Source organism: Cervus elaphus, chromosome 2 (assembly GCF_910594005.1).
Source record: "Cervus elaphus chromosome 2, mCerEla1.1, whole genome shotgun sequence".
NCBI classification, from domain to species: Eukaryota; Metazoa; Chordata; class Mammalia; order Artiodactyla; family Cervidae; genus Cervus; species Cervus elaphus.
In genome coordinates, this window is record NC_057816.1 from 40,820,797 (window position 1) to 40,844,549 (window position 23,753).

At 47.9% G+C, this 23,753-nt stretch overlaps 1 protein-coding gene across 1 annotated transcript; it reads left to right on the forward strand.

Annotated features, from left to right (window-relative positions):
• The first annotated feature begins 1,257 nt into the window (after positions 1 to 1,257).
• Positions 1,258 to 12,120, forward strand: PRSS23 (serine protease 23). Its single transcript, XM_043876362.1, has 2 exons — positions 1,258 to 1,406; positions 8,342 to 12,120. The coding sequence occupies exon 2, from the start codon at positions 8,355 to 8,357 to the stop codon at positions 9,480 to 9,482; it is 1,128 nt and encodes a 375-aa protein (XP_043732297.1). The 5' UTR covers positions 1,258 to 1,406; positions 8,342 to 8,354; the 3' UTR covers positions 9,483 to 12,120.
• The last annotated feature ends 11,633 nt before the right edge of the window (positions 12,121 to 23,753 follow it).

Consider the following 23,753-nt stretch of genomic DNA (forward strand, 5'->3'; position numbering starts at 1 on the left):
GGGGGGGGGGGGGGGAGGCTGAAGAAACTTTTGCCTTTAATATAGTGCCCTCACATTTGAGAATCACCAACAGTGACAAACACATCGATGACAAACGCGAGCACCTTGGGTCTGTCATTAACACACTGGTATGAAATAGCCTGTGAGAACCCCTCTTTTTGAAAGCAGGCTTTGGTGGGAGAAATTCTTTCTCTGGTGGCTCAGACAGTAAAAAATCCGCCTGCAATGCAGGAGACGAGGGTTCGATCCCTGGGTCAGGAAGATCCCCTGCAGGAGGGCATGGCAATCCACTCCAGTATTCTCGCCTGGAGAATCCCAGGGACAGAGGAGCCTGGGGGGCTACAGTCCATGGGGTCGCAGAGAGTCGGACATGACTGAGGGACTAACACATGGGTGGGAGAAAGGAAAGGCAGGCTAAATGGCTTCTTAGAAAAAAACCACGTGACCTTAGTGCATTGGGGCAAGTCATTCCACTGAGAAAAGCCTCCTCCTGGGCCTTACCTGTCGGAGGGGTAATCAGTACCTTCTCCAGCTGAACTGTGGGTCCCTTGCAGTGAGTCAGGGAAGCGGGCCCACTGGGCGAGGAGGTGGCTCCACCCGCTGGCGCCCCGATAAAGAGCCGAGGCCGGTGGGCTCCCCAACCAGCCGGTCCCTCGAAGCTGCCTCGCCCCAGCCGCGCTCCGGGCCCCGTGCCCCGCACTGGGTGAGGCTGGAGGGGATGCAAAGCACGGGCGGTCCGGCCCCCCGGAGGCAGGTTTCCGCCCCTCGGGGGAACCCAGAGGCTGGGTGAAGCGGGAAGGAGCTCGGGCATCACCTAAAGACTGAAAACTCTCAAAGGTGCACGTGGGGTGCGGAGCGCATGCGGTTTGCCTCCAACTCTGCAAACTCGCGGAGGGCTTCCGCGCGCGCCAGGTGTAGCCCAGAGCCCCGGCGCTAGGCTGTCGACTTTGAGGGTGCGGGGCCCTGATTTTTCCGAGCAGGCGGCGGCCGGCCGCCAGCAAAGGCGCGGGCCGGGGGTTCCCCGGGAGCCGGCGCGGGCCGGCGCGGGGAGGCCGGGACAGGCGAGCGCCGCCAGGGGCACCTGCGCGGAGCCGCGCGCAGCGGTCCTGCAGCCCCGAGCCGGGCTCGGGCCGCGGGGGCGGCGGGGGCGCCGGGGGCGGGGCCGCGGGCGGGGGGCGGGCCGCGGGCGGCAGGGGCGCGGCGTCCCCGGGGCCGGAGGCGGGGCGGGCCGGCTCGGGAGGCGCGAGGGGCGGACCCGCCGGCCTCCGGCCCCGCTCCCCGGCCCGCCCGCCGCGCTCTCACTCGGTCGCGCCGCGGAACCGGCATGGGAGCTGCGCGCGCCCTCCCGGCGCCCACACCTGTCTGAGCGGCGCGGCGAGCCGGGGCCGGCGGGCGACCCGGCGCGGGTGAGTGCGGGCGCGGGCGAGGGGCGCCAGCCCGGGGCGGGGGGCCGCGGACAAAGGGAGAGCCGCGGCGCTCAACGCGGGGGCACTGCGGGCTGCGGGGGCCCCGGAGACCTCGCTTCGGCCGCCCTCGGGGCTCGAGGGCTGGGACCGGCGGCCTGGGGGAGCTCCGCGGAGACTTGGGACCCGCGGGGCGTTTGGATTTCCGCGGTGTCACCCGCGGATCGAGTGGGGAAAAGCAAGTTTTCGCAGCTACCATCTCGGATGCTGGGTGGGAATAGAAAAGAAGCCTGCTCTGGGCACGCTCGCCCGCACACACACGCACAATTATTTTTTTCCCTTGAGTTTTGCAGCAAGGTCTGCAATACCAGCAAGGTCTGCAAGTTAATTTTTTACCCTGGGCATGTAACTGTGAACACACCTTGGCAAGCAAGAAGAGGCCAGCAAACAGGTCGGGGAAAAGGCCCTCCCCTGGCTCTGTGACTGACGGCCCCGCGCTGCGCTAGGAACCACTGTCCGTGAACTAGCAACAGTTCTTGGAAGCAAAACTTCCCTCTTCAGCGTGTGGACATTCTTCGTGGGTTCATTTTTAAATAAAAGCTTGAAAGAATTTTTTAAAAATGCTTTAGAAGAGCGAGAAGAATAGATGAAGGATAACTCCCACTCCCCTTCGGAATACAACTTAGATTTGCTTTCAGACCTCTCATAAGAAAGCAGCTGATAACAATCCTGTTTGTTTTATTGCCTTTTGGGTGACACCCGCGAGACTTCAGAAATAGCCCCTAGCTGGTGGAAAGCTCCTGGTTGTTCGGGATCCCTGTGGCTAGGGCTGCCTTCTCTTAGTTCCGGGAACTCAGCTTGAGTGGTCCCTGTGCGGCTCCTTAGGAGTAGATCCGCGAATGATTGGCGCAGATTGGCCAGTGTCAGAATCGTTTTGAGGAGGCCCTGTGATAAAGCGTTGAATTTGTGGTTTGAAATCAGCTGTGGCCAAAAGCTGAAAGCCAAATTAACACCAAGCTATTTACTACACTTGTTTCAGAATCATACTTGTGCATAGAGCATTTAAAATAGACCTTATAGGTGCACCTCTCACGAGGTCTGTTAGGAGTGGATTGGAGGTAGAGTAGAGAAGCAGAAACTGCCACAAAAGCCACTATATGTACTTGTGAAAGCATTTGTGATCATATGCACACCATCTGCATTTGAATAAGTTGTTTCACTTGTATTTTTCCCACTTAAAGTCAGGTGATAACTTGTCATGCTTTCCCATGCCTGAACTGAAACGGAAGCATTTTTCCAAGGTAATTAATATGGACCTCATTTTTGTAACAGTGACAACTTATTCAGGTAGATGGTGAATGTGGGTGCATTCTTCTGTCTGTAGTATAAGTGCCAAAGTTCCCATTAGTGGGTCTGAGAACATTATCGGCCCCTGTCTGCAGCGTTTAAGAGTCTCAGGTTCTCTTGAACATCTTTTCTCATAGCTCCCTTAGGACTGAATTCAGCAGCTATTATTCATGCATAACTCCCCCTGACCCCAGGGAATTCCTTTCTCAGGGTCTCACCATTGACAGTTTTCTACTATTTTTGTTCTGCTGCCAGGTTTGTCCCAGGCTCACTGGGGTGGTTCATTTTGCCTGAAATCTGATAGAGAAGAAGTTAAACATCGTTTGACCACAAGATTATGTTTAGGGTAGCTGGGCTTGTAAATACCCTGCATTTCTTTCCTGTACAAGACTGTGATTCTTAAACCACTATGTGATTAGGTTTGTTTCCCTTTAACAGGTTCAGTACCTCAGGAGAACGAGAGCATACCTGGCTGTGGAGTGTTACCAGAGCTTTGTTCATTTTTAGCGATTTGCTTTAGGAATTAGCATGGTTTCACTGTTCAGTATCCCTGGCCAGAGTCCATGGAAAAACCCTCTGCCATCCTTCCGAATGGCATCCAGAGTTTTTATCCTCACAAACTTGCCGGCTCTTTCTTTCTGTCGTTACTGTTTATAGTGGTCCCAGGAATTCAGATGTTGTACAACAGAGAACTTATACCCTGAGGATTAGATGTTCCCTGCCAACACTTGTTTGCTATAGGAGTTATATCACAGCTCCCGAACATTTGCCCTCTGGAGGAGATGTGTGTTGTTGCAGTTTTCAAGGTGCAGAACTGGGAGAGAGTCTCTGCCCACAGCCTCCGGGCAGCATTACTGTGATCACAAGCTCCGTGTGAGGTTATCAGCGCACTTCCCAAGTGGCAGCATCTTCATAACGTATAAATATTTTTAGACAGTGGACAGCAGGACAGTGGCTCATGGTGAGTGATGGAACATGGAAATTGTAACCCTCTTGTGAGTCAGATATACAGGGCTGGAAAAGGAATACGGTTTCCATATTACTAAGCACAGCCAGAAAATATTTGCTTACCTTCATTTTCCATTCTGCTTTGTCATTTAGGTCAAGTGATGCATGAAAATACTTAGTTGGGAACGTTCAGAGATAATTCTGTATCTAAGGACTCCTTATCCAGTAAAGGCTTAGTCCTAGAAATGAAATGTAGACCTGAATTTTCCTGATCCAGAGTTAGATACAAGGATAAGATTTGGAAATCTTCATTCTTTGTAAGGTGTGAGTTTTTCAGACAGTTCTACGAGGATAAAGTGAGCCATTGGTAAAGGCAGGAGAGAATTAAAAATTATGTACCTATGTGTTACCTTTCCAGTAGTGAGATTATGCATGTTTTCATCTTAGAGTGTTTATGTTTAAATAAATGAGATGGGCATAGTGAAGGTTTACCTAGCATTTATAAAAATGGAAACAATAATTGTCTCCTGTGGAATTATTCCAGTATCAGGTGAATTGAGAAATTAATGCAAAATCACCAAGCTAATTTTAAAGTGTTTTATTAATAGGGAAGGGGTCAGGGCAAGGTGTGAATGCCTTAGGAAAGGCCCTGAGTGGAGGTAGTTGTCATCTGTTCCCCGACTCTACCGTGCACACACACCCTCACTCACCCCCTCTGCAAACTTTTCTAAGAGCTTTCTCACCTAGCCATCCTCCACTCATTCTTGAAAGCTGCCCTCTGCTGGAGGCCTTTGTTTCCTTTGCAAACAAATAAGGGCAATCTTGTCATCCAGACAGGCTAGAGACTAGCATGATAAATTTGCCTTTTCATTTCCCGTTGTACCTCCACCTTCCACAATTCTTTGAGTAAAAGCTCCTGGGGGGGAAAAAAAAAGCTCCTGGAAAAACCAGACCTAGAAGACTAAGAGATCACTGTTCAGAACAATTTCTAAACCACCCTAAACACACATTTGGTAAGGGAGTGAGCAACTTATGAAGCTTGCAACTTTAATATAGTTGTCAGTTTAAACCCAGGTGGGGACCTGAGAACACATCACTTTATCTTCCAGCTTCTGATCAGGTATTTAAAAACCAAATCAATTTGGAATAATTTGACCTGCACTAATTTCTAAATCTGAATCACAGTTTCTTCTAAAATATAGTTCCATGGGGACTTCCCTCACGGTCCAGTGGTTAAGAGTTCACACTTCCGATGAGGGGGGCACAGGTTCAATCCCTGGTCAGGGAACTATGATCTCACTTGCCGCGTGGCCAAAAGAATGAAATGGAGTGAAATAGAATAATAAAATATTTGTAGCTTCCAGTGTTACATAGAAACTTTAATGAAGATATAAAAAGTTCTCAGAATAAGGTCTTACCACACAAATGAATAGAGTTGAAATCATATAGGGAACTTGTAACTGATATTGCAAACTAATGGAATTAGTTTTCTGAGGTCACTGAAAAGCTTATTTTTAAGGAATTAGAGCTTTACTCAGCGCTGTTGGTTCGGCAGTTTTACTTACATATGGCTGACTTCTTGTTGTGGTGGTTGTTTAGTCGCTCAGTCGTGTCCAACTCTTTGTGACCCCATGGACTGCAGCACGCCAGGCCTCCCTGTCCATCACCAACTCCCGGAGTTTGCTCAGACTCATGTCCATCGAGTCGGTGATGCCATGCAACCATCTCATCCTCTGTCGTCCCCTTCTCCTCCTACCCTCAATCTTTCCCAGCATTGAGGTCTTTTCCAATGAGTCAGCTCTTCGCATCAGGTGGCCAAAGTATTGGAGCTTCGGCTTCAGCATTAGTCCTTCCAATGAACACCCAGGACTGATCTCCTTTAGGATGGACTGGCTGGATCTCCTTGCAGCCCAAGGGATGCTCAAGAGTCTCCTCCAGCACCAGACTCTCGCTGAGGTGCTTCTCCCGTTGCTGAGCACAGGCTCTCGGTGCTCAGGCTTCAGTGGTTGGCGGCTTGCAGGCCCTTAGAGCACAGGCTCAATAGTTGTGGCTCAGCGGCTTAGCCTCTGCACTTGTGGAATCTTCCCAGACCAGGGATGAAACCCACATCCCCGGCATTGGCAGGCGGATTCTTAACCACCGGGCCACCAGGGAATTCCGAAAGTATTTTTTAAACAGGGGTTTACTATACAGGCAAGGCGCTTGGAAAGGTGAAGTTGGGATCAATTTTGCCTGAGAGGGGGTTAATTCATTAAGACGAGCTTCTTGCATGGATTTGTAAAGGTTTATCTGAAGTAGTTTCAGACTCTTTTCCTGCTACTGTCTTCCCTGACACCCCTGCCAGTGGACGGTTTCAGTGTTTGGATGAATGGGTAGAGCTAAAGGCATGTGCCAGTGCAACAGTCCTGCTGTGGTAAGTAATTTGCACCCGGTACTCCTAGGATCCAGTTAACATATATGTTTCAGATCTGGGATTTGAAAATGCATGTTCCAGTTGATAATATGAGAGTATCTTAACTGTCGTGTTCTTCCTGCCCCTGGGAAATGTCGACAGCTGATAACATAGAAGATCATACCGTCTCATCGCCTCCTTTCTCTTCGCCAGCAATCATATTTTGAAAACAGGAATACTTGGCAGCCAGACCTCTGTGTTTTCTTCCTTGAGATGAGCCTAAGTAAACTTGACTTAAGGCTTGTGTTGCTCAGTGTTAGCATGCCTTAATGCCCTCCGTGTTATAGTCAGAGGGAGGAGAGGGTAGTGTGTAGGGGTCCAGGAGGCAGCCCTGTGGGAAGCACATGATTCCTCCAGTTTTCCAGTTTCATGTAAGAAAGCGAAAGTCACCCAAAAGTTGCTCACAGGTGTGTATTCTCAAAGAGGAAGCCTGAGAATAGAACAGTTTCTTCCGGAGTCTCACCCCCACTAGCTCACACTCTCCTCTTAAGACCTAACCCCTCCTTGTCCTTGTTTTGGGATCCTTGCTTGTGAGTGAATTAACCTACCTGCTAAGTCAGCTTCTCTTGAACAGAAGATTCGGCACCAGTCAGAGCCAAATGATGCTTCAGTTCAGTTCAGTCGCTTCATCGTGTCCGACTCGTTGTGACCCCCCTGGACTGTGTGTAGCCCGCCAGGCTGCTCTGTCCATGGGACTCTCCAGGCAAGAATACTGGAGTGGGTTGCCGTGTCCTCATCCAGGGGATCATCCCGACCCAGGGATGGAACCTGGGTCTCCCACATTGCAGGCAGATTCTTCACCGTCTGAGCCACCAGGGAAGCCCCCTTGCTGAGCTAAGGGTAATTCCTAAAGTGACTTACACTGCTTCCTGTCTCCGTATCTTTGCTCCCTTTCTCTAAGGGACCCCTTCGGTTTGTTTTAGCTTATTTCTGTTCAGCTTTATCACCCCTCTCAACCGTCACCTCCCTTGGAACGCCTCCCTTGTTCTTCTCCCCACCACGAGATTTCATGCCCTTTCTCTGAACCTCCACCTCATCCATGTGCGTATATGTTATTGGCACTGATAGTGTGGCATTCAAAAAACGGGTTTTTTGAGCCACACTAACATTAATTCATTTATTCATTTACTCTTCCATGAATAAACCTTTGTGGAATGCTAGCATAGGCCGAATCTCAAGGCCTTTAGCCTAGCTGGGAACACAAATGCACAGACCTGAATAAGCAACCAACAGAAATAGTCACAATGGGTTATTTGATGCAAATTTAAAGCTTTCAGTCTTTGACAGAGACCCTGACCTGTCCCATTCTTTGTGACCCCGTGGACTGTAGCCTTCCAGGCTCCTCTGTCCAAGGGATTCTCTAGGCAAGAATACTGGAGTGGGTTGCCATTTCATTCTTCAGGGAATCTTCCTGACCCAGAGATCGAACCTGGGTCTCCTGCATTGTGGGCAGATTCTTTACCGACTGAGTGACCAGGGAAGCCCAACGCCTTGGTCTTATGTAATAAAATCCAAGGGAGGAGGGAGTGTTTCCTTTGCTAGAGGCCTGGCTACTCTGGAAGTAGACTTAGAATGGTTATGATTGTTCTAAATTCAAAACAAAACAAAATAAAAAGTCCCACGCCTTCTTCTGAATCACTCACCATTTAGAAGCGATCCCAGTCCCATCAAGTGTGGCCCGTGGAGCCATCCCTCTTTGATGCCTTGGTCACTCAATAAACTTTGTAATTTGAATTCGCCCCGAACATGAGCAAGTTACTCTAAACGTTTCCAGGTACAGGCTATAATGAGATTGAGAGGGAGGGAGAAAGGAAAGAAGGGCAAGGGGATCAGGAGGGTAGCAGAGGATAAAGGTGTAGAATTGAGCACAGAGAAGGGCCCGAAATTACATGGGTATTAGGGCCAGTCAAGCAATTCATCTGGGAATTAATGACCCCATGCACCCGCCCTCTGTGGGTCGTCCATAGGGTCATCTGAAACACCAAGGGGAACCAATACTCAGTTTCACGTTGGGCATCCAGCCCCACGATGAAACAAGGTCAAGCCCTTGCATTGTGAGACCGTTCCCGGGGATTCCTCTGCACACCGCAATTCCTGAAGAAGGTTCACAGCTCCAGACGATGCCAGGCATGCCCCTGGACGGCGTCTGCTGACCCTCACCCTCCTCACCTGCTTGTCGTTGTTCCTGCAGGGTGGTGCTCAGCATGGCGGGGACTCCAGGGCGCCCCATCTTCCTCCTCCTCCTCTGGGCTGTCGGGCAGGTGAGTCCCTCCAGCGCCCACTGGAAGCCCACTTGGCCGGCCTACCGCCTCCCCGTGGTCCTGCCCCAGTCCACCTTCAACCTGGCCAAGCCGGACTTCGGGGCCGAAGCCAAGCTGGAAGTGTCCTCCGCGTGTGGACCCCAGTGTCATAAAGGAACGCCACTGCCCACTTACGAAGAAGCCAAGCAGTACCTGTCCTACGAGACCCTCTATGCCAACGGCAGCCGCACCGAGACGCAGGTGGGCATCTACGTCCTCAGAAATGGTGAGGGGCAGTCTTCGGGGAAGTCTCGGAGGAAGCGGCAGATCTACGGCTACGACAGCAGGTTCAGCATCTTTGGGAAGGACTTCCTGCTCAACTACCCCTTCTCGACCTCCGTGAAGTTGTCCACGGGCTGCACGGGCACGCTGGTGGCCGAGAAGCACGTGCTCACAGCCGCCCACTGCATCCACGACGGCAAGACCTACGTGAAAGGAACCCAGAAGCTCCGGGTGGGCTTCCTGAAGCCCAAGTTTAAAGACGGTGGTCGAGGGGCTAACAACTCGCACTCAGCCCTACCCGAGAAGATGAAATTCCAGTGGATCCGGGTGAAACGCACCCACGTCCCCAAGGGTTGGATCAAGGGCAATGCCAACGACATCGGCATGGATTATGACTACGCCCTCCTGGAGCTCAAAAAGCCCCACAAGAGAAAGTTCATGAAGATCGGGGTGAGCCCACCTGCCAAGCAGCTGCCGGGGGGCAGGATCCACTTCTCGGGTTACGACAACGACCGACCCGGCAACCTGGTGTACCGCTTCTGTGACGTCCAGGACGAGACCTACGACCTGCTCTACCAGCAGTGTGATGCCCAGCCCGGCGCCAGCGGGTCCGGGGTCTACGTGAGAATGTGGAAGAGACAGCAGCAGAAGTGGGAGCGGAAAATCATCGGCATCTTTTCTGGGCACCAGTGGGTAGACGTGAATGGTTCGCCACAGGATTTCAACGTGGCCGTTAGAATCACCCCTCTCAAATATGCCCAGATTTGCTACTGGATTAAAGGAAACTACCTGGATTGTAGGGAGGGGTGACGTGGGCAGGTTCCTTCCTGGCTGCTCTTGAGAGTCTTCATGTACTTATTTTAGGAAAGGCCAAATGTTGTCATTGGTATGTGTATATGTGTGTGTGTGTGAGTGTGTGTGCGTGTGAAATGTGTTATAATACCTTTTACCTAATTTTTTTAAATTACAGGATGACTGGCCGTGTTATTTGAAGACTGGTTGGCGTGTCATATATCATTCAAGCAGTTTGAAGGCATACTTTTGCATAGACGTGAAATACATGCTGATGTTTGGGGCAATAGGGAAGATTTAATGGTTAAGTTAAGCTTTCACCTTTTGAGAACTTTGATTTTTATTTCATCTGAACTTGTTTCCAAAAGTTGATATTAAATATGTGGCAGATGGGAGACATAAACTCTGACGCGTGTATATGTGTGTATTTTCTCCTGAGAGTCAACTTGTTTTCTTTTATTAGTGCCTAATCATTCATGTTTCCAGATGTTCCCCACCACATATGACTCTTAGGAACTTTTACGATACTTTTGAGACAGGCGGTTATAATGTTTTGGATTTGGAGGCGTTTGCATGGTAGTCCTGAATCAGTAAGATAATTTATACTGGTACACATGTAGAAGAATCCGCCTGCACTGTGGGAGACCTGAGTTCCATCCCTGGGCCAGGAAGATTCCCTGGAGGAGGGCATGGCAACCCGCTGCAGTATCCTTGCCTGGAGAATCCCCACGGACAGAGGAGCCTGGTGGGCTACAGTCCATGGGGTCGCAAAGAGACGGAGATGACTGAGCGACCAAGTGCGCACAAACACAGATGCAAGTATGTCCTACAGTAAGTTGGTATCCCAGGCATCTTCCGGTTTTGACATTGCTTCTCTTCTGAAAACCATTGCTGTGTTTTTTGGGAAGACTTCGCATGTGACACTCCAGTCCTGCAGTCCTACCAGAGTAGGCAAGATCGTGTATGCCAATCCTTCCATTTAACAGGATTTCACTCACATTTCTCAAACTAGCTTTTCCAGAAGACAATAATCAGGGCCTAATTAGAACAGGCTGTCTTGCTTCCCGGCTAACAGTTGTGGTCACACTAAAAACAATCATTGTATTTTACCCCTGGAGTGTAGCACATCTCATGTTTTATCATTTGGATGGAGTAATTTAAAATGAATTAAATTCCAGAGAACAATGGATGCATTGCTTGGCAGATGTCACAACAGAATAACCACTTGTTTGGAGCCTGGCACAGTCATCCAGCCTAATCAAAATTATTCTGCATAGTTTTCAGTGCACTTTTGGGGAGCTGTGGACTTGTGCAATTTAGAAACTTTTCTCTCTTACTTCACTTGTTTTATAGTAAAAATATTTGGAAAGTGCTTTAAGAAAAACCAACATGGCTTCTTTTTCACTAGCTCTTAAAAGACCTCTTTTACTAAAATTCTCCAGGCTACAAGCACACATAATCTAGAAGAAGAGTAAAACTGGGAATGTGAAATGGATCGGAATCATCACTTCAGTTAATGTCTTTATGACTGTTTCATCAATACGACCATCACAGTATATAAAGAAAAGAATTTGACTTATTTTGGGTTTCCATTCTATGCCTCTCAGCCTGAGCAGTTCTTTCTAAATGTATCATGAGAGGGAGAAAAGCAAATGAATTGCAAGGCAGATACATGGTGTGTTTGCGCCCCTGGCAGTTCCAGCCTGCACTGTGACTTTTTGTGGGAGGACATTAAGATACAGCGCTGATGTTTATGCCTTCTGCAGGTGACTTGCCTTATGTTCCTCGAGCTTTTCGGAAGAATGATCTTGATAAGGCACTCGAGCAACCACAGCCGTAGTACATTCTTCCAGTCACATAAGAAAAATACTGTACATAGCAGAGATGCGGGGCCGCCAGGAATCTTTGGATTTCCACTACAATATGCTTTGGAATCTAACAGGAATCTAGCCTCAGGAAGAAGAGAGGTCTCCATCTCTATGTCTGGTATTTGGGGGTGTTGTTTGTTTTCACTTTTGCTTGGTGCTAAAGGAAGTTTGCTGGACACCTAGATCAGAACTGACTTTTTACACCTAAGCCAGAACTGATTCTTTTTTTTAAATAGATGCTCCTTTTACAAAGCACCTTGATTTCTGGATTTTGATTTTTTGCAGTGCTGAAACTCAACAAGGGTGGGCGATGGCACAAAGTCAAAATAATATGATATTTAGTTCACAAGTAGGTTTAATTGGCTAAGGATAGTGCCCACAGGCTGTATACAGCATGTCATAGAAGTGTTAAAGAAGACTGTATAATAGCTCGACATGCCCACCTTTTCAGTGGTAATAGAATCATTATATTGAAATATTGTGGAAGAAAAGGCTCTGGCAATATTATTAATATAATTAGCACTGAATATATAGTAGTTATGCATTGTAAGGATACGTCCCTAGTAGAACAATGTTTCCCAAAGTGTCTGCCTTAAACTCTCATCCCTCCAGGTTTTCTACCCAAGATGAAAATCACACCAACATCAAGGAGGAGGGAAATGCCTGAGTATTCCTTCTTTTCACTGGGGATTCACTCACCTGTTTGCACGTTAAAAGCTCTAAGAAGTCCTGTAATGAAGAGAGATGTTTTAAATTCTGTGTTTCAATAAACGTCTTTGCTCACAGAACCCTTGTTTTCTCATACAATACTTATCAGCAATTTGGGGTTCTAATAAACGCATCTGGGGGATTGCTGTAACAAGCTCTTGGTCTAGGTGATGGTGCAGAAAGGATGAGTCCCGAGTGGTGCCGGGCACCTGTGTCTTTTCAGTTCACCAGAGCCCTGTACCCAGATTTGGAAATGCTCAGGCCGTGAAAGAGGAGATGATTTTTCAAGTTGAAAAGTTTTCAACTTGAAAAATCATTTGTTGTTGAGAATCAGAAGGTTGTGGCAGAAACTGCAGACACATTTTTTCCATAGACTTTATTCAAAGTTTTGAATTCAAAAAGGAATTAGTCCAAAAAAAAAAAAAGGAAAATAGGCCTAAAAGAGAAATATGAACTGGTCAGTAATGGAGTTGTGTCTGTGTTCTTTTTTCACCTTTTTTGGATCAGAAAATGGATTTAAAAAAAAGAACTGGAGGGAATTACCTGGTGGCCCAGTGCTAAGGACTCGGCATGTTCACTGCCCAGGTTCAATCCCTGGGCAGGGAACCGAGATCCCACGAGCTGTGTGGCCAGCAGAGTAAATCAGAACACCTAGATGACGCTCACACTCTGGGGTGATTCCTTCTACCTGCCCAGTGGGAGGGCAAGCCCACAGTGACATGTTTAAGGTCAGCATTTAGGGTAGCTGTCTTTCTCTACCACCTCTGGGGGCCTTTGATTTAGAGCTTGTCAAGGATGGCAAGCCCACACTGAAATAAAGACACTCTGGTGCATCGCCACACACTGGCTGAGTGGTGAGGGGCAGCTACCTGGGGTGTCGGGGGGAATTCTGACAGCTGTCCTCAGCACTTGCCCTCTCTGCTGGTCAGAGCCTGCAGCCAAGGAGCCTCGTGGACAGTCCCTGCTCGGGACTGCTCGCTTTGTCTGAGTTCTACTGCCCCTTTCTCTTAGTCCTTGTCATGAACTCATCTCTTCCAGAATTTTCCACAGTTTATTGTGACCCACACAGTAAAAGGCTTTGGCATAGTCAATAAAGCAGAAATAGATGTTTTTCTGTTTCAATAAACTAGTTCAATAAACTGTGGAAAATTCTGAAAGAGATGGGAATACCAGACCACCTGACCTGCCTCCTGAGAAATCTGAGAACTGGACATGGACCAACAGACTGGTTCCAAATAGGAAAAGGAGTACATCAAGGCTGTATGTTGTCACCCTGCTTGTTTAAATTATATGCAGAGTACATCATGTGAAATGTCAGGCTGGATGAAGCACAAGCTGGAATCATGATTGCTGGGAGAAATATCAATAACCTCAGATATGCAGATGACACCACCCTTATGGCAGAAGTGAAGAAGACCTAAAGAGCCTCTTGATGAAAGTGAAAGAGGAGAGTGAAAAAGTTGGCTTAAAGCTCAACATTCAGAAAACTAAGGTCATGGCATCCAGTCCCATCACTTCATGGCAAATAGATGGGGAAACAGTGGAAACGGTGGCAGATTTTATTTTTTGAGGCTCCAAGATGACTGCAGATGGTGACTGCAGCCATGAAATTAAAAGATGCTTACTCCTTGGGAGAAAAGCTATGACCCACCTAGACAGCATATTAAAAAGCAGAGACATTGCTTTGCCAATAAAGGTCTGTCTAGTCAAAGCTATGGTTTTTTCAGTAGTCATGTATGATGTGAGAGTTGGACCATAAAGAAAGCTGAGCACCAAAGAATTGATGCTTTTGAACTGTGGTGTTGGAGAAGACTCTTGAGAGTCCCTTGGACTGCAAGGATACCCAACCAGTCCATCCTAAAGGAGAGCAGTCCTGAAGATTCATTGGAAGGACTGATGTTGAAGCTGAAACTCCAACACTTTGGCCACCTGATGTGAAGAACTGACTCATTTGAAAAGACCCTGATGCTGGGAAGGATTGAAGGCAGGAGGAGAAGGGGATGACAGAGGAAGAGATGATTGGATGGCATCCCCGACTCAATGGACATGAGTTTGGTTTGGCTCCGGGAGTTGGTGATGGACAGGGAGGCCTGGCATGTTGCAGCCCATGGGGTTGCAAAGAGTCAGACATGACTGAGTGACTGAACTGAACTATCATGAACCAGCTCAAGGATGCCTTGAAGTTGCCTCCCTCAGCTAATCTTTATGGATATTTGGTGTGTGTGTGCTCAGTGGCTTTAGTTGTGTCCAACTCTTTGCAACCTCATGGACCACAGCCCGCCAGGCTCCTCTGTCCATGGGACTCCCCAGGCAACGATACTGGAGTGGGTTGCCATGTCCTCCTCCAGGGGATCTTCCCAACCCAGGGATTGAACCAGAGTCTCCTGTTTTGCAGGCTGATTCTTTACCCGCTGAGCCACCTGGGATGCCCCATGAGTATTTAGTAGAGTGGCCATTTAAACTTATCATCCACAGTGGAACTCTTCTGAGACTGACAGGAAGGAAATGCTATTAGTAATGTGGCTAGGGCAGCTGGGACACACCGGGTGGGTCCTGGGAAATCCGGCGTGTTGGGTCACCTAAACTGGTAAACCCGCAAACCCTTCAAAGCACTGTGTGGAATGCAGACCGGCAGCCGTCCTTGTTGACCCAGAAGCAACAGAGGGTCTGCATGCCGTCTTCGCCCAGATCAGCATTCTGAGGATAGCTGATAGGGGAAGGGCATTTAAAATCGTTTTGATGGGGTGTTTACCATAGGTGGTAAACACCATTTCTAGCTGATGAACAAGCCCTTTGTTTTTAGTCTTCTGTTTCCCCAGAGAAGGAAATAAACAAGCTTCCAGGGCAAGAGTTAATAAGGCTGAGAGCTAGGGCAGCAGACTGGTGGGGGTGTGGTGTGTGATGCTGGCTCTGGAGGTGGGCAGGCTGAATCTACAGTTGCCTGCCTCCTTTCAATGAATGAATCTCAATGCACTTCTGTTTAAAATGTAAAACTCTCCTGTCTGATTTAAAGATTCTCTCTCTCTCTCTCTCTCTCTCTCTCTCTCGACTCCTACTCTTCCAATGAGCTGAGGTAAGTCTAAGGAAGAGGAAAAGGGCAAATATCCAGGTCCTTTCCTCTGTGGTTGCTGCTTCTCAGGTAACACTGTCTCTTCTATCCTCCTTAGCTCTTACCTCTAGTGATATAACCCTCTGCCTCTTGCTGTTGGGGCAGCCTTACCTGGGAGACAAGCCTCTAGGGTGGTGAACCAGCAAAATATTCCAAGTTCAGCCATTCTCTTCCAGACTGGCATTACCCATGAGAAACTTGGATTTCTCATGGGCTCGCTATACCCAACTGTGAGCTGCCCACTAAAGATTTGGGGAGAAAACGTTCTAAGCTGAGGGAACTGGAGTGCAAGGGTCCCAGCAGGATCAAATTTGGCCTGCTTGGGAGGTGAAATAGATGAAGGGGGTTAAAAAGTCTAAATATCCACTATAAAATAAATGTCATTGGGATGTTGTGAAGAATGTGGTGACTGTAGATAATAGTACTATATATGTGAAAGGTACCAAGAGTAGACCTTAAAAATTCTTATCACACGAAGAAAAATTTTTGTAACTATGTATGGTGATGGATGTTAACCAGACTTTTGGATTGGTCATTTCACAATAACATCTGAAACTAATAGAATAAGTCAATTATATCTCACTTTAAAAAAACAAAACACAACAGAATGACACTTAGGTTTGGGACCTGAGAACCTGTAGATTCCAGGTGCCATTTGCTGAGTGAGGAAAGAGGATTGGCTTTGGGATCAAGGGCTTTTGTGTTGGTCATGTTAGGTCTGAAATGGTCTAATGGGCCTCCAAGTGGGGAAATCAAGTGAGCGCTTGAATGGTTAAGTGAGGCGTTCCGGTTGTGAAGCTCGGTAGAAAGATCGTGAATCAGCATGTAGATGGCACTTAAAGCCACGGGGTGAGATAATAGCAGACAGGAAGAGAAGGAGCGGAACGAGGCTTGAGAAGAGGGCTGAGGACAGGGTCCTGGTCTGCCGTCGTTTATAGGCTGAGCTCGTAGAGAAGAGGAGGGGGAGAGCCCGCCAAGAGGCTGAGCAGAAACAGCCGATGAGGTCAGAGGAGAGTCAGGCGGATGTGGCCTCCCAGCAGCCAGGAGCAGAGAGAGGGAAGCCAGGTGGGGGAGGGAGAGGGCAAATGGGCAGGGCAAGAGACGTTGTGGTACACACACACAATGGAATATTACTCAGCTATTAAAAGGGATGCATTTGAATCAGTTCTACTGAGGTGGATGAAACTGGAGCCTATTATACAGAGTGAAGTAAGTCAGAAAGTAAAACACCAATACAGTATATTAAGACATATATATGTAATTTAGAAAGATGGTAACGATGACCCTATATGCAAGACAGCAAAAGAGACACAGATGTAAAGAACAGGCTTTTGGACTCTGTGGGAGAGGGTGAGGGTGGGATGATTTGAGAGAATAGCATTGAAACATGTATATTACCATATATGAAACAGATCACCAGTCCAGTTTCGATGCGTGAGACAGGGTGCTCGGGGCTGGTGCACTGGGATGACCCTGAGGGATGGGATGGGGAGGGAGGTGGGTAGGGGATTCAGGATGGGGAACACATGTACACCCATGGCAGATTCATGTCATTGTATGGCAAAAACCACCACAATATTGTAATTAGCCTCCAATTGAAATAAATTAATTAACTTACAAAAAAAAGAGAGGTTGTGTTTAGAGACATCCCCCTGGCTGCAGTGAGCAAGCCAAGGGGCCCCTGGCAGGGAGGAGTCATCTGGTCCTGTAGGAGGACCTCGCCCATTCCTGTCCCTGCTCCCTCAGCGCCTGTGATGACTGTGGACCAACCGAATCCTCAGTGGGGTCTCGGGATAGCTGAGTCCTCAGGACATGCCAGGATCCAGGGCCGTGCTCCCCAGGAGGGGACTAAGGGCTATAAAAACAGAGGCTCAGGGAGGCCCACGCTCATCCCCTCCCGCTCAGCCTGATGTCCTCTGAGGACAGAAAGTGCAGGGTGACTTTTCAGCGTGGTATGTGTGTGATCAACTGTGTAAAAATACCAAGTGTTGCCTTGGTCTTGATTTATCACTGTCCCTCATCTTCAGACTTTGAAAGGACTAAGGCACTCTCTTCCGTAAAGAGGAGGACAGTTTTGAGAACTGTCAAGTCGCTTCAGTGAAGCAAGTCTGAGAGAATGAGGAGAGTCTCGGAAAATGAAATAAACAGAGCGCGGGGCTGGAACTGGGGCAGCAGCCATGGGAAGCGCGGCTCAGCCCTGCTGTCCTCTGAGCCATCTTCTTGGAAGGCCTTTCCCGACATCTAATACCGCTGTCCGCAAACTTTATGGCACCAGAACTGGTTTCGTGGGAGACAGATTTTCCACGGGCTGGGGGGCGAGGGTGGGGGGAGGGTGGTTTCTGGGTGACTCAAGCACATTGCATTTATTGTGCCCTTTATTCCTATCATTCCATCAGTTTCATCTTAGACCATCAGGCGTTAGATCCCAGAGGCGGGGGACCCCTGCTCTAAAAGGTCAACCCAGCCCCTGCCTTGAATGGGTCGTACCTCCCTTCCCTGCCGTATTGTCTCTGCTCAGCACTAACCAGTACTTCTAATACTCCATGTTATATTTATTTCTCTTGTTTGTCCACTGGAATATAACTTCATTTTGTCTGTTGTATCCCCACACTTAGATCAGTGGCTGGCACACAGTTCCTCAATAAATAATGTTGTTCAAATGAATGATTGAACAAATGACACCAGTCGCTTTATTTTATTTTATTTGGCCATGCCAGTACCTCCGTTCCTTGACCAAGGATCAAAGCTGGGCCCTTGGTGGTCACAGCCCACAGTCCTAACCTCTGGACCACCACGGAATTCTCCTGGTTGCTTTAAATATCCTGTAACACCAAGACTCGGGATTACTTGGGTTTGGCTACTCCTTGTGTCCAAACATATTCCAGAATAAAACTCTTGTGGTATCTTATACATATTCTATCCTGTTCTAGGATGTATTACATTGCTATTGTTAGTTATGCATCTGTCTCCTACTGGACGATGAGCCTTGTGAGAGCAGGGCTGACTCCTATTCTTCCCTGGTCTTCCGTTGTCTGGCCCAGGCTCTAACAAAAGAAATGTATAGTGAGAAAATGCACAGGTGTCAGTTATGACTTGGCCTTTGGCCCAAAGACTTCGTCCTCTCCCACATCTCACATGTAGTCAGGCCATCCATCACCTTCTCTCCGGCTCCTCTGCCACTGCTGATTCTGGTCCTTACCCTCTTCTTTAAACCATCCTGTGTGTGTGTGTGTGTGTGTGTGTGTGTGTGTGTGTGTGTGTGTGTGTGTGTGTGCGTGTGTGCGTGTGTGCGCGTGCGCGCACGCGCGTGCGCGCATGCATGCATGCATGCTCACTCAGTCGTGTCCAAACCTGGGACTCCATGGGCCATAGCCTGCCAAGCTTCTCTGTCCATGGGATTCTCCAGGCAAGAATACTGGAGCGGGTTGCCATGCCCTCCTCCAGGGGATCTTTCTGACCCAGGGATCAAACCTGCATCTTCTGCTTTGGCAGGTGGGTTCTGTTACCATTGAGCCACCTGGGAAGCACCATCATGGCACACTCCAAGCCGTAACCTCGCTGACAGCTGCCCACCGACAGCTCACTGGCCACTGCCCAAGGCATGTTCTAGAACAAAGATCTGGTTAGGCCACTCCACTGTGTGTCCTGTTGACTAGACTCAGGCCACTAGAGGATGGAGTTTAGTTTTCTCAGCCTTGGATGTACCATCCATCCAACACGGTGGTCAAGTCTGCCCTCCACCGCTGCCCCGTCACACAGTCTGGCCTCCAGCAAGTTGTACTGAAGGCGTATGTGTTTTCAAGCCTCTCCCATTGCCCACACCCCCCTCTGCTGCCCAGGTCGCCTTTTTCCCATCTCTTCAGTTATTCAGCCATTCGATTACTCATTCAGCAATAAGCCCTTCTTGGTGCCAGAAACTGCTGACCTCGGAGCTGCAGAGACAGATAAGACACATCCCTGGTCTCGAGGTGTCCCCGTGTCTTCCCCTTTTGGGGTCACTGTGGTCCTGACCCTTGTTCCACCCCCAAGAAAAGACAGGCTCAGTCATTACCCTGTCTAGAAGAAGGTCTTGGTGTCCATGAAACAGAATTGCCACTTGGTAAGTTAAACTAATCGAGTGTTCTGCTCACGTCTTAATAAATCGTTGATTTAGGTTGTCGTGCCTGGTTAGTGCCTATCTTTTCTAGGATTTTTAAAAATAACTTGATTTACTTATTTATGGCTGTGTTGGGTCTCTGTTGCCGCACCAGCTTTTCTCTAGCTTTGGAGAGCAGGGCCACCCTCTAGTTGCAGTGCGCTGGCCTCTCATCGCGATGGGCTCCTGGGTTGCAGAGCACTGGCTCTGGGGCGCGTGGGCTCAGTAGTCGCGGCTCCCGGGCTCCCGAGCACAGGCTCAGGAGACGTGGCCCGCGGGCCTCGCTGGGCTTCCCAGGTGGCTCAGTGGTAAAGAGCCCGCCCACCGGTGCAGAAGCTGCAGGAGGTGGGGGTTCAATCCCTGGGTTGGCAAGATCCCCTGGGGGAGGAAATGGCAACCCACTCCAGCATTGTTGCCTGGGAAAGCCCATGGCCAGAGAAGCCTGGCGGGCTACGGTGCATGTGGTTGCAAAGAGTCGGACATGACTGAGCGACTGAGCACGCACGCACGGGCTTAGTCGCTCCGGGGCGTTTGGGATCCTCCCAGATCAGGGATCTAACCCCCGTCTCCTGCACTGGCAGGCGGATTCTTTACCACTGAGCCACCAGGGGAGTCCTTGGGATTTTTTTTTAACTACTGCTCTACATCCAGTTCCCTGATGGAAAATGCCATGTTTGGTAAACTAGTATAACTCAAGCATGACTAACATCCTTCGTGGGTGAGCCTTGCTTAGACATAAGGACATTGTCCTTGAAGTGACATATTTAACAACTCCAGGATGTTTGCTAGACCAGATTTGGAAGATCCCCCAGAAATTCCATCATTTTTTTCTGTCATCATAGGGAAAATGTGTCAGGAAGCATTCATTCAATTCTCCCTGCTTTTTTTCCATCTGCTCCTTTATGCCTCATTAAGTTCTTCAAGGTGTTTAATGTCCCACATTCTCTTCATTTGCATTCATCTGAGGACTCAAAAATTATAAAATGTTATGGAGGTTCACTCGTAAAAAATAATTTGACTTGAAAATGCAATTATTTATCCTTTCACCCACTGTGTGAAAGGATAAAACATTATAATGATTACACTTGAGTCTATACATCCAGACATTAACATTATGATCAGATTTCTTTTCCGCCTGTAATTTTTCAGATGGCTCATTTTTGTTGAAAAGATAGTTCTTTAGAGTAAGAGAGAGTCTTCTGATTTGATTTTTTAATCAAATTTTTGATTTGTGCTTCTGTTTCCCTAGATATTTTATTTAATCTATAGTGTGTTGAATTAAGTTTTTCTTGACTCTGGAACTCCATAACCCCTTTACATATTGTTTGTTTTCTACGCTGTTTTTAAAACTTTTTCTTTTGAGATGTTATCAATCTGGCTAGAGAGTCAAGTTAGTGATTTGGCAAATGTTAAGCTCTTTAGATAGTTACAATTGAAAAGATGAAATACAAAGTAAGAAATTCTGTGATCGCAGATGGAACTTTTCTAAGTGGCTGGCCAGCATTTTTGAGCCAAACTCTATACTTTATTATTAGAGTACTCTATGTCTCTGGCCCTCTGATTATCACCATATTGTAGAGATGAGACAAAGAGGCTTATCTGGTACACCCAAACATTAATCAGAGTTTCAATTGTAAAGGGTATTCACTGTTCAACTCTCCTGTTTGCTATTGGTTTGTTAACTTTTTATAGCCAATGAAAACCTGGACCAGGATCTTGCAATTTCCTCATGAATTTGTCCTTATGAAGAATTTACTTTGGATTGAGGCAAGGATCAGGCCATTCATGCATAAAGTTATTGAATACCTGCCATGCGCACACATTTTTCTAAGTGCTCTCCGTAGATTAATTCAGTTACTTGTCACTACAAACTTATGAAAGGAGGCTTTGATTTTATCTCCATTTCAGACATGGAAGAATCAAGGCCCATCGAAGTTAACTTGACAAAAACACGCAGTTAAAGCTGGGATTCGCGTTCTAGCCGTCTGCCTCCGGAGCCCACGCTCTTGTTTTACTAACACTTACCGCCAGATGCTGGGGAACTGCTGGGACCATCACAGCTCAGCGTGGCTCCTGGCCGGGGTGGGGGTGGGGGCTTCAGGGAGGGCAGCACACAGCAAAAGATGCTTGATCTTGAGGAAGCGTTAATTTAATCCCTGTGAGCAACGGTTAGCATTTACCAAGTTATCTGGAAAGAAGAAGCACTTGGAAAAAAAAAATAAGTGCGCATATCTGTAAAGTTACATTACATACCTAGGAACATCAGGACAATTGTGATGCAGACCATGCCTGATTCTATTCATTTATATGCTGATGAAGTGCTTCAGATTTCTCTCACATGCGTGTCAAGTATGTGTATATCATTCATTAAAATCTATTTAAAATGGCCAACATTCAGAAGTTTCTGAAATGCCTTGGAGAAGGGATTCAAGCTAAGATACACTGTGATTCTACCAACAAGGATCTACTGTATAGCACGTGAAACTCTGCTCAAGGTTAAGTGGCAACGTGGATGGGCAGGGACGTAGGGGGAGAATGGATATATGCGTGTGTATGGCTGAGTCCCTTCACTGTTCACCTGGGACCATCACAGCATTGTTAATCGGCTACACCCAAATACAAAATAAAAAGCTTAAAAGAAGAAAGATACACTGCGATTCTAATTGTATTGTTTGTAATAACTCATATTTAATAAATGTATCTGAACATTTAGGAAGACCTTTGCTCTCCAACTCAAAAAAGAACCTCCAAAAATAAATGACAGTTTGAAATACCACCTTGGTTTGCATACTAAACCATCTCATATTTTTTCAATCTTTGAAAAATATACTAAAAAAAAAAAAAATCTCTCCACAAGAGAATGTTCCCTGGCCAACAGAGCTAACGTTTGCTCACTCTTGGATCGCCCCCTAGTGGTTTATTAGACTTATGACTATTTCTCAGACCATGAAGAAAGCTGAGCACAGAAGAATGGATGCTTTTGAACTGTGGTGTTGGAGAAGACTCTTGAGAGTCCCTTGGACTGCAAGGAGATCCAACCAGTCCATCCTGAAGGAGATCAGTCCTGAAGATTCATTGGAAGGACTGATGCTGGAGCTGAAACTCCCAATACCTGATGTGAAGAACTGACTCATTGGAAAAGACCCAGATACTGGGAAAGATTGAGGGCAGGAGGACAAGGGGACGACAGAGGATGAGATGGTTGGATGGCATCACCGACTTGATGGGCATGAGTCTGAGTAAACTCCAGGAGTTGGTGATGGACAGGGAGGCCTGGTGTGCTGCAGTCCATGGGATTGCGAAGAGTCGGACTGAGCAACTGAACTGAATAGCTTGCTTTGGATATTTTTCATTTTGTCCCTTCAACACATTTTTGCATTTGCCCAGGGGACCTCCAAAGACAGTATCTTGACATGAAAAGTGCACACCGTGCAAAGTGGCCCAGACACTCAGTGGTGATCAAGACACACTGTTGATACTGGTGGTGAAATCCTTCCTTCAAATTGTGCTCTTGCTTTTCCTCTTTGTACCACGGTGCCATGTTTTCACTTGTCCACTCCTCACTCTCTTCCTGTCATCAGCATCCCAGCTGGCGTGGTGCCAGCTAGCCTAAGGCCATGACAGTGACATCCCGGCAGTGCTGAGTCTTGAAAATGCCAATGAAGCTGCTGGGCGGGAGCTCCATCCTCTCCCCCACACGCAGCAGTCACCACCCTAGAGGGCTCAGTCCGCCCCAGACTTCTCGGCTCCTCCTGGACGGTGGGGGCTGTGCCTCTCAGACCCAGCCACTCGGGCACCATCCAAATAGCATGAGAAGGGTGAGGCCTGGCCAGTGTCGTGGACCTGACCCTCTGCGGAACGCTGGGCCCTGTCCAGCTAGTCCAGAGCCAGGAAACTTAGCGCACACACATCGTGACTTCAGACAACCGTCTTTAAGAAGCAAAAGGCCAATAATTGGCTTGATTCAATAAGTAAGAGCAGCAATACTACAAATACGCTTTTTAAGTAAATTTTAAGAAGCAAAAGGCCAATAATTGGCTTGATTCAATAAGTAAGAGCAGCAACACTACCAATACGCTTTTTAAGTAAAATGTTTCTGAAGCATCTTGATGAAAAACAAAATCATACTCTGATTTATTTTAATGGAGCAAAGTTCACTGACAAAGGTTACACTGAGAATTTAGAGCAGGAAGCTTTGGGGAAGGAAGGTTGAAGCTAAAGAGGGTCCTGTCCTGGAAAAAAGATGGGGAATTGAGAACAGTGGGCCAGGGGTGGGGGGACATTGTATGTGGGTGCACATTCAGTCACATCTGACTCTTTGCGACCCCGTGGACTGTAGCCCACCAGGCTCCTCTGTCCGTGGGATTCTCCAGGCAAGAATACTGTAGTGGGTTGCCATTTCCTTCTCCCGGGGATCTTCCTGATTCAGGGATCAAACCCACGTCTACCCGTGTCTCCTATATTGCAGG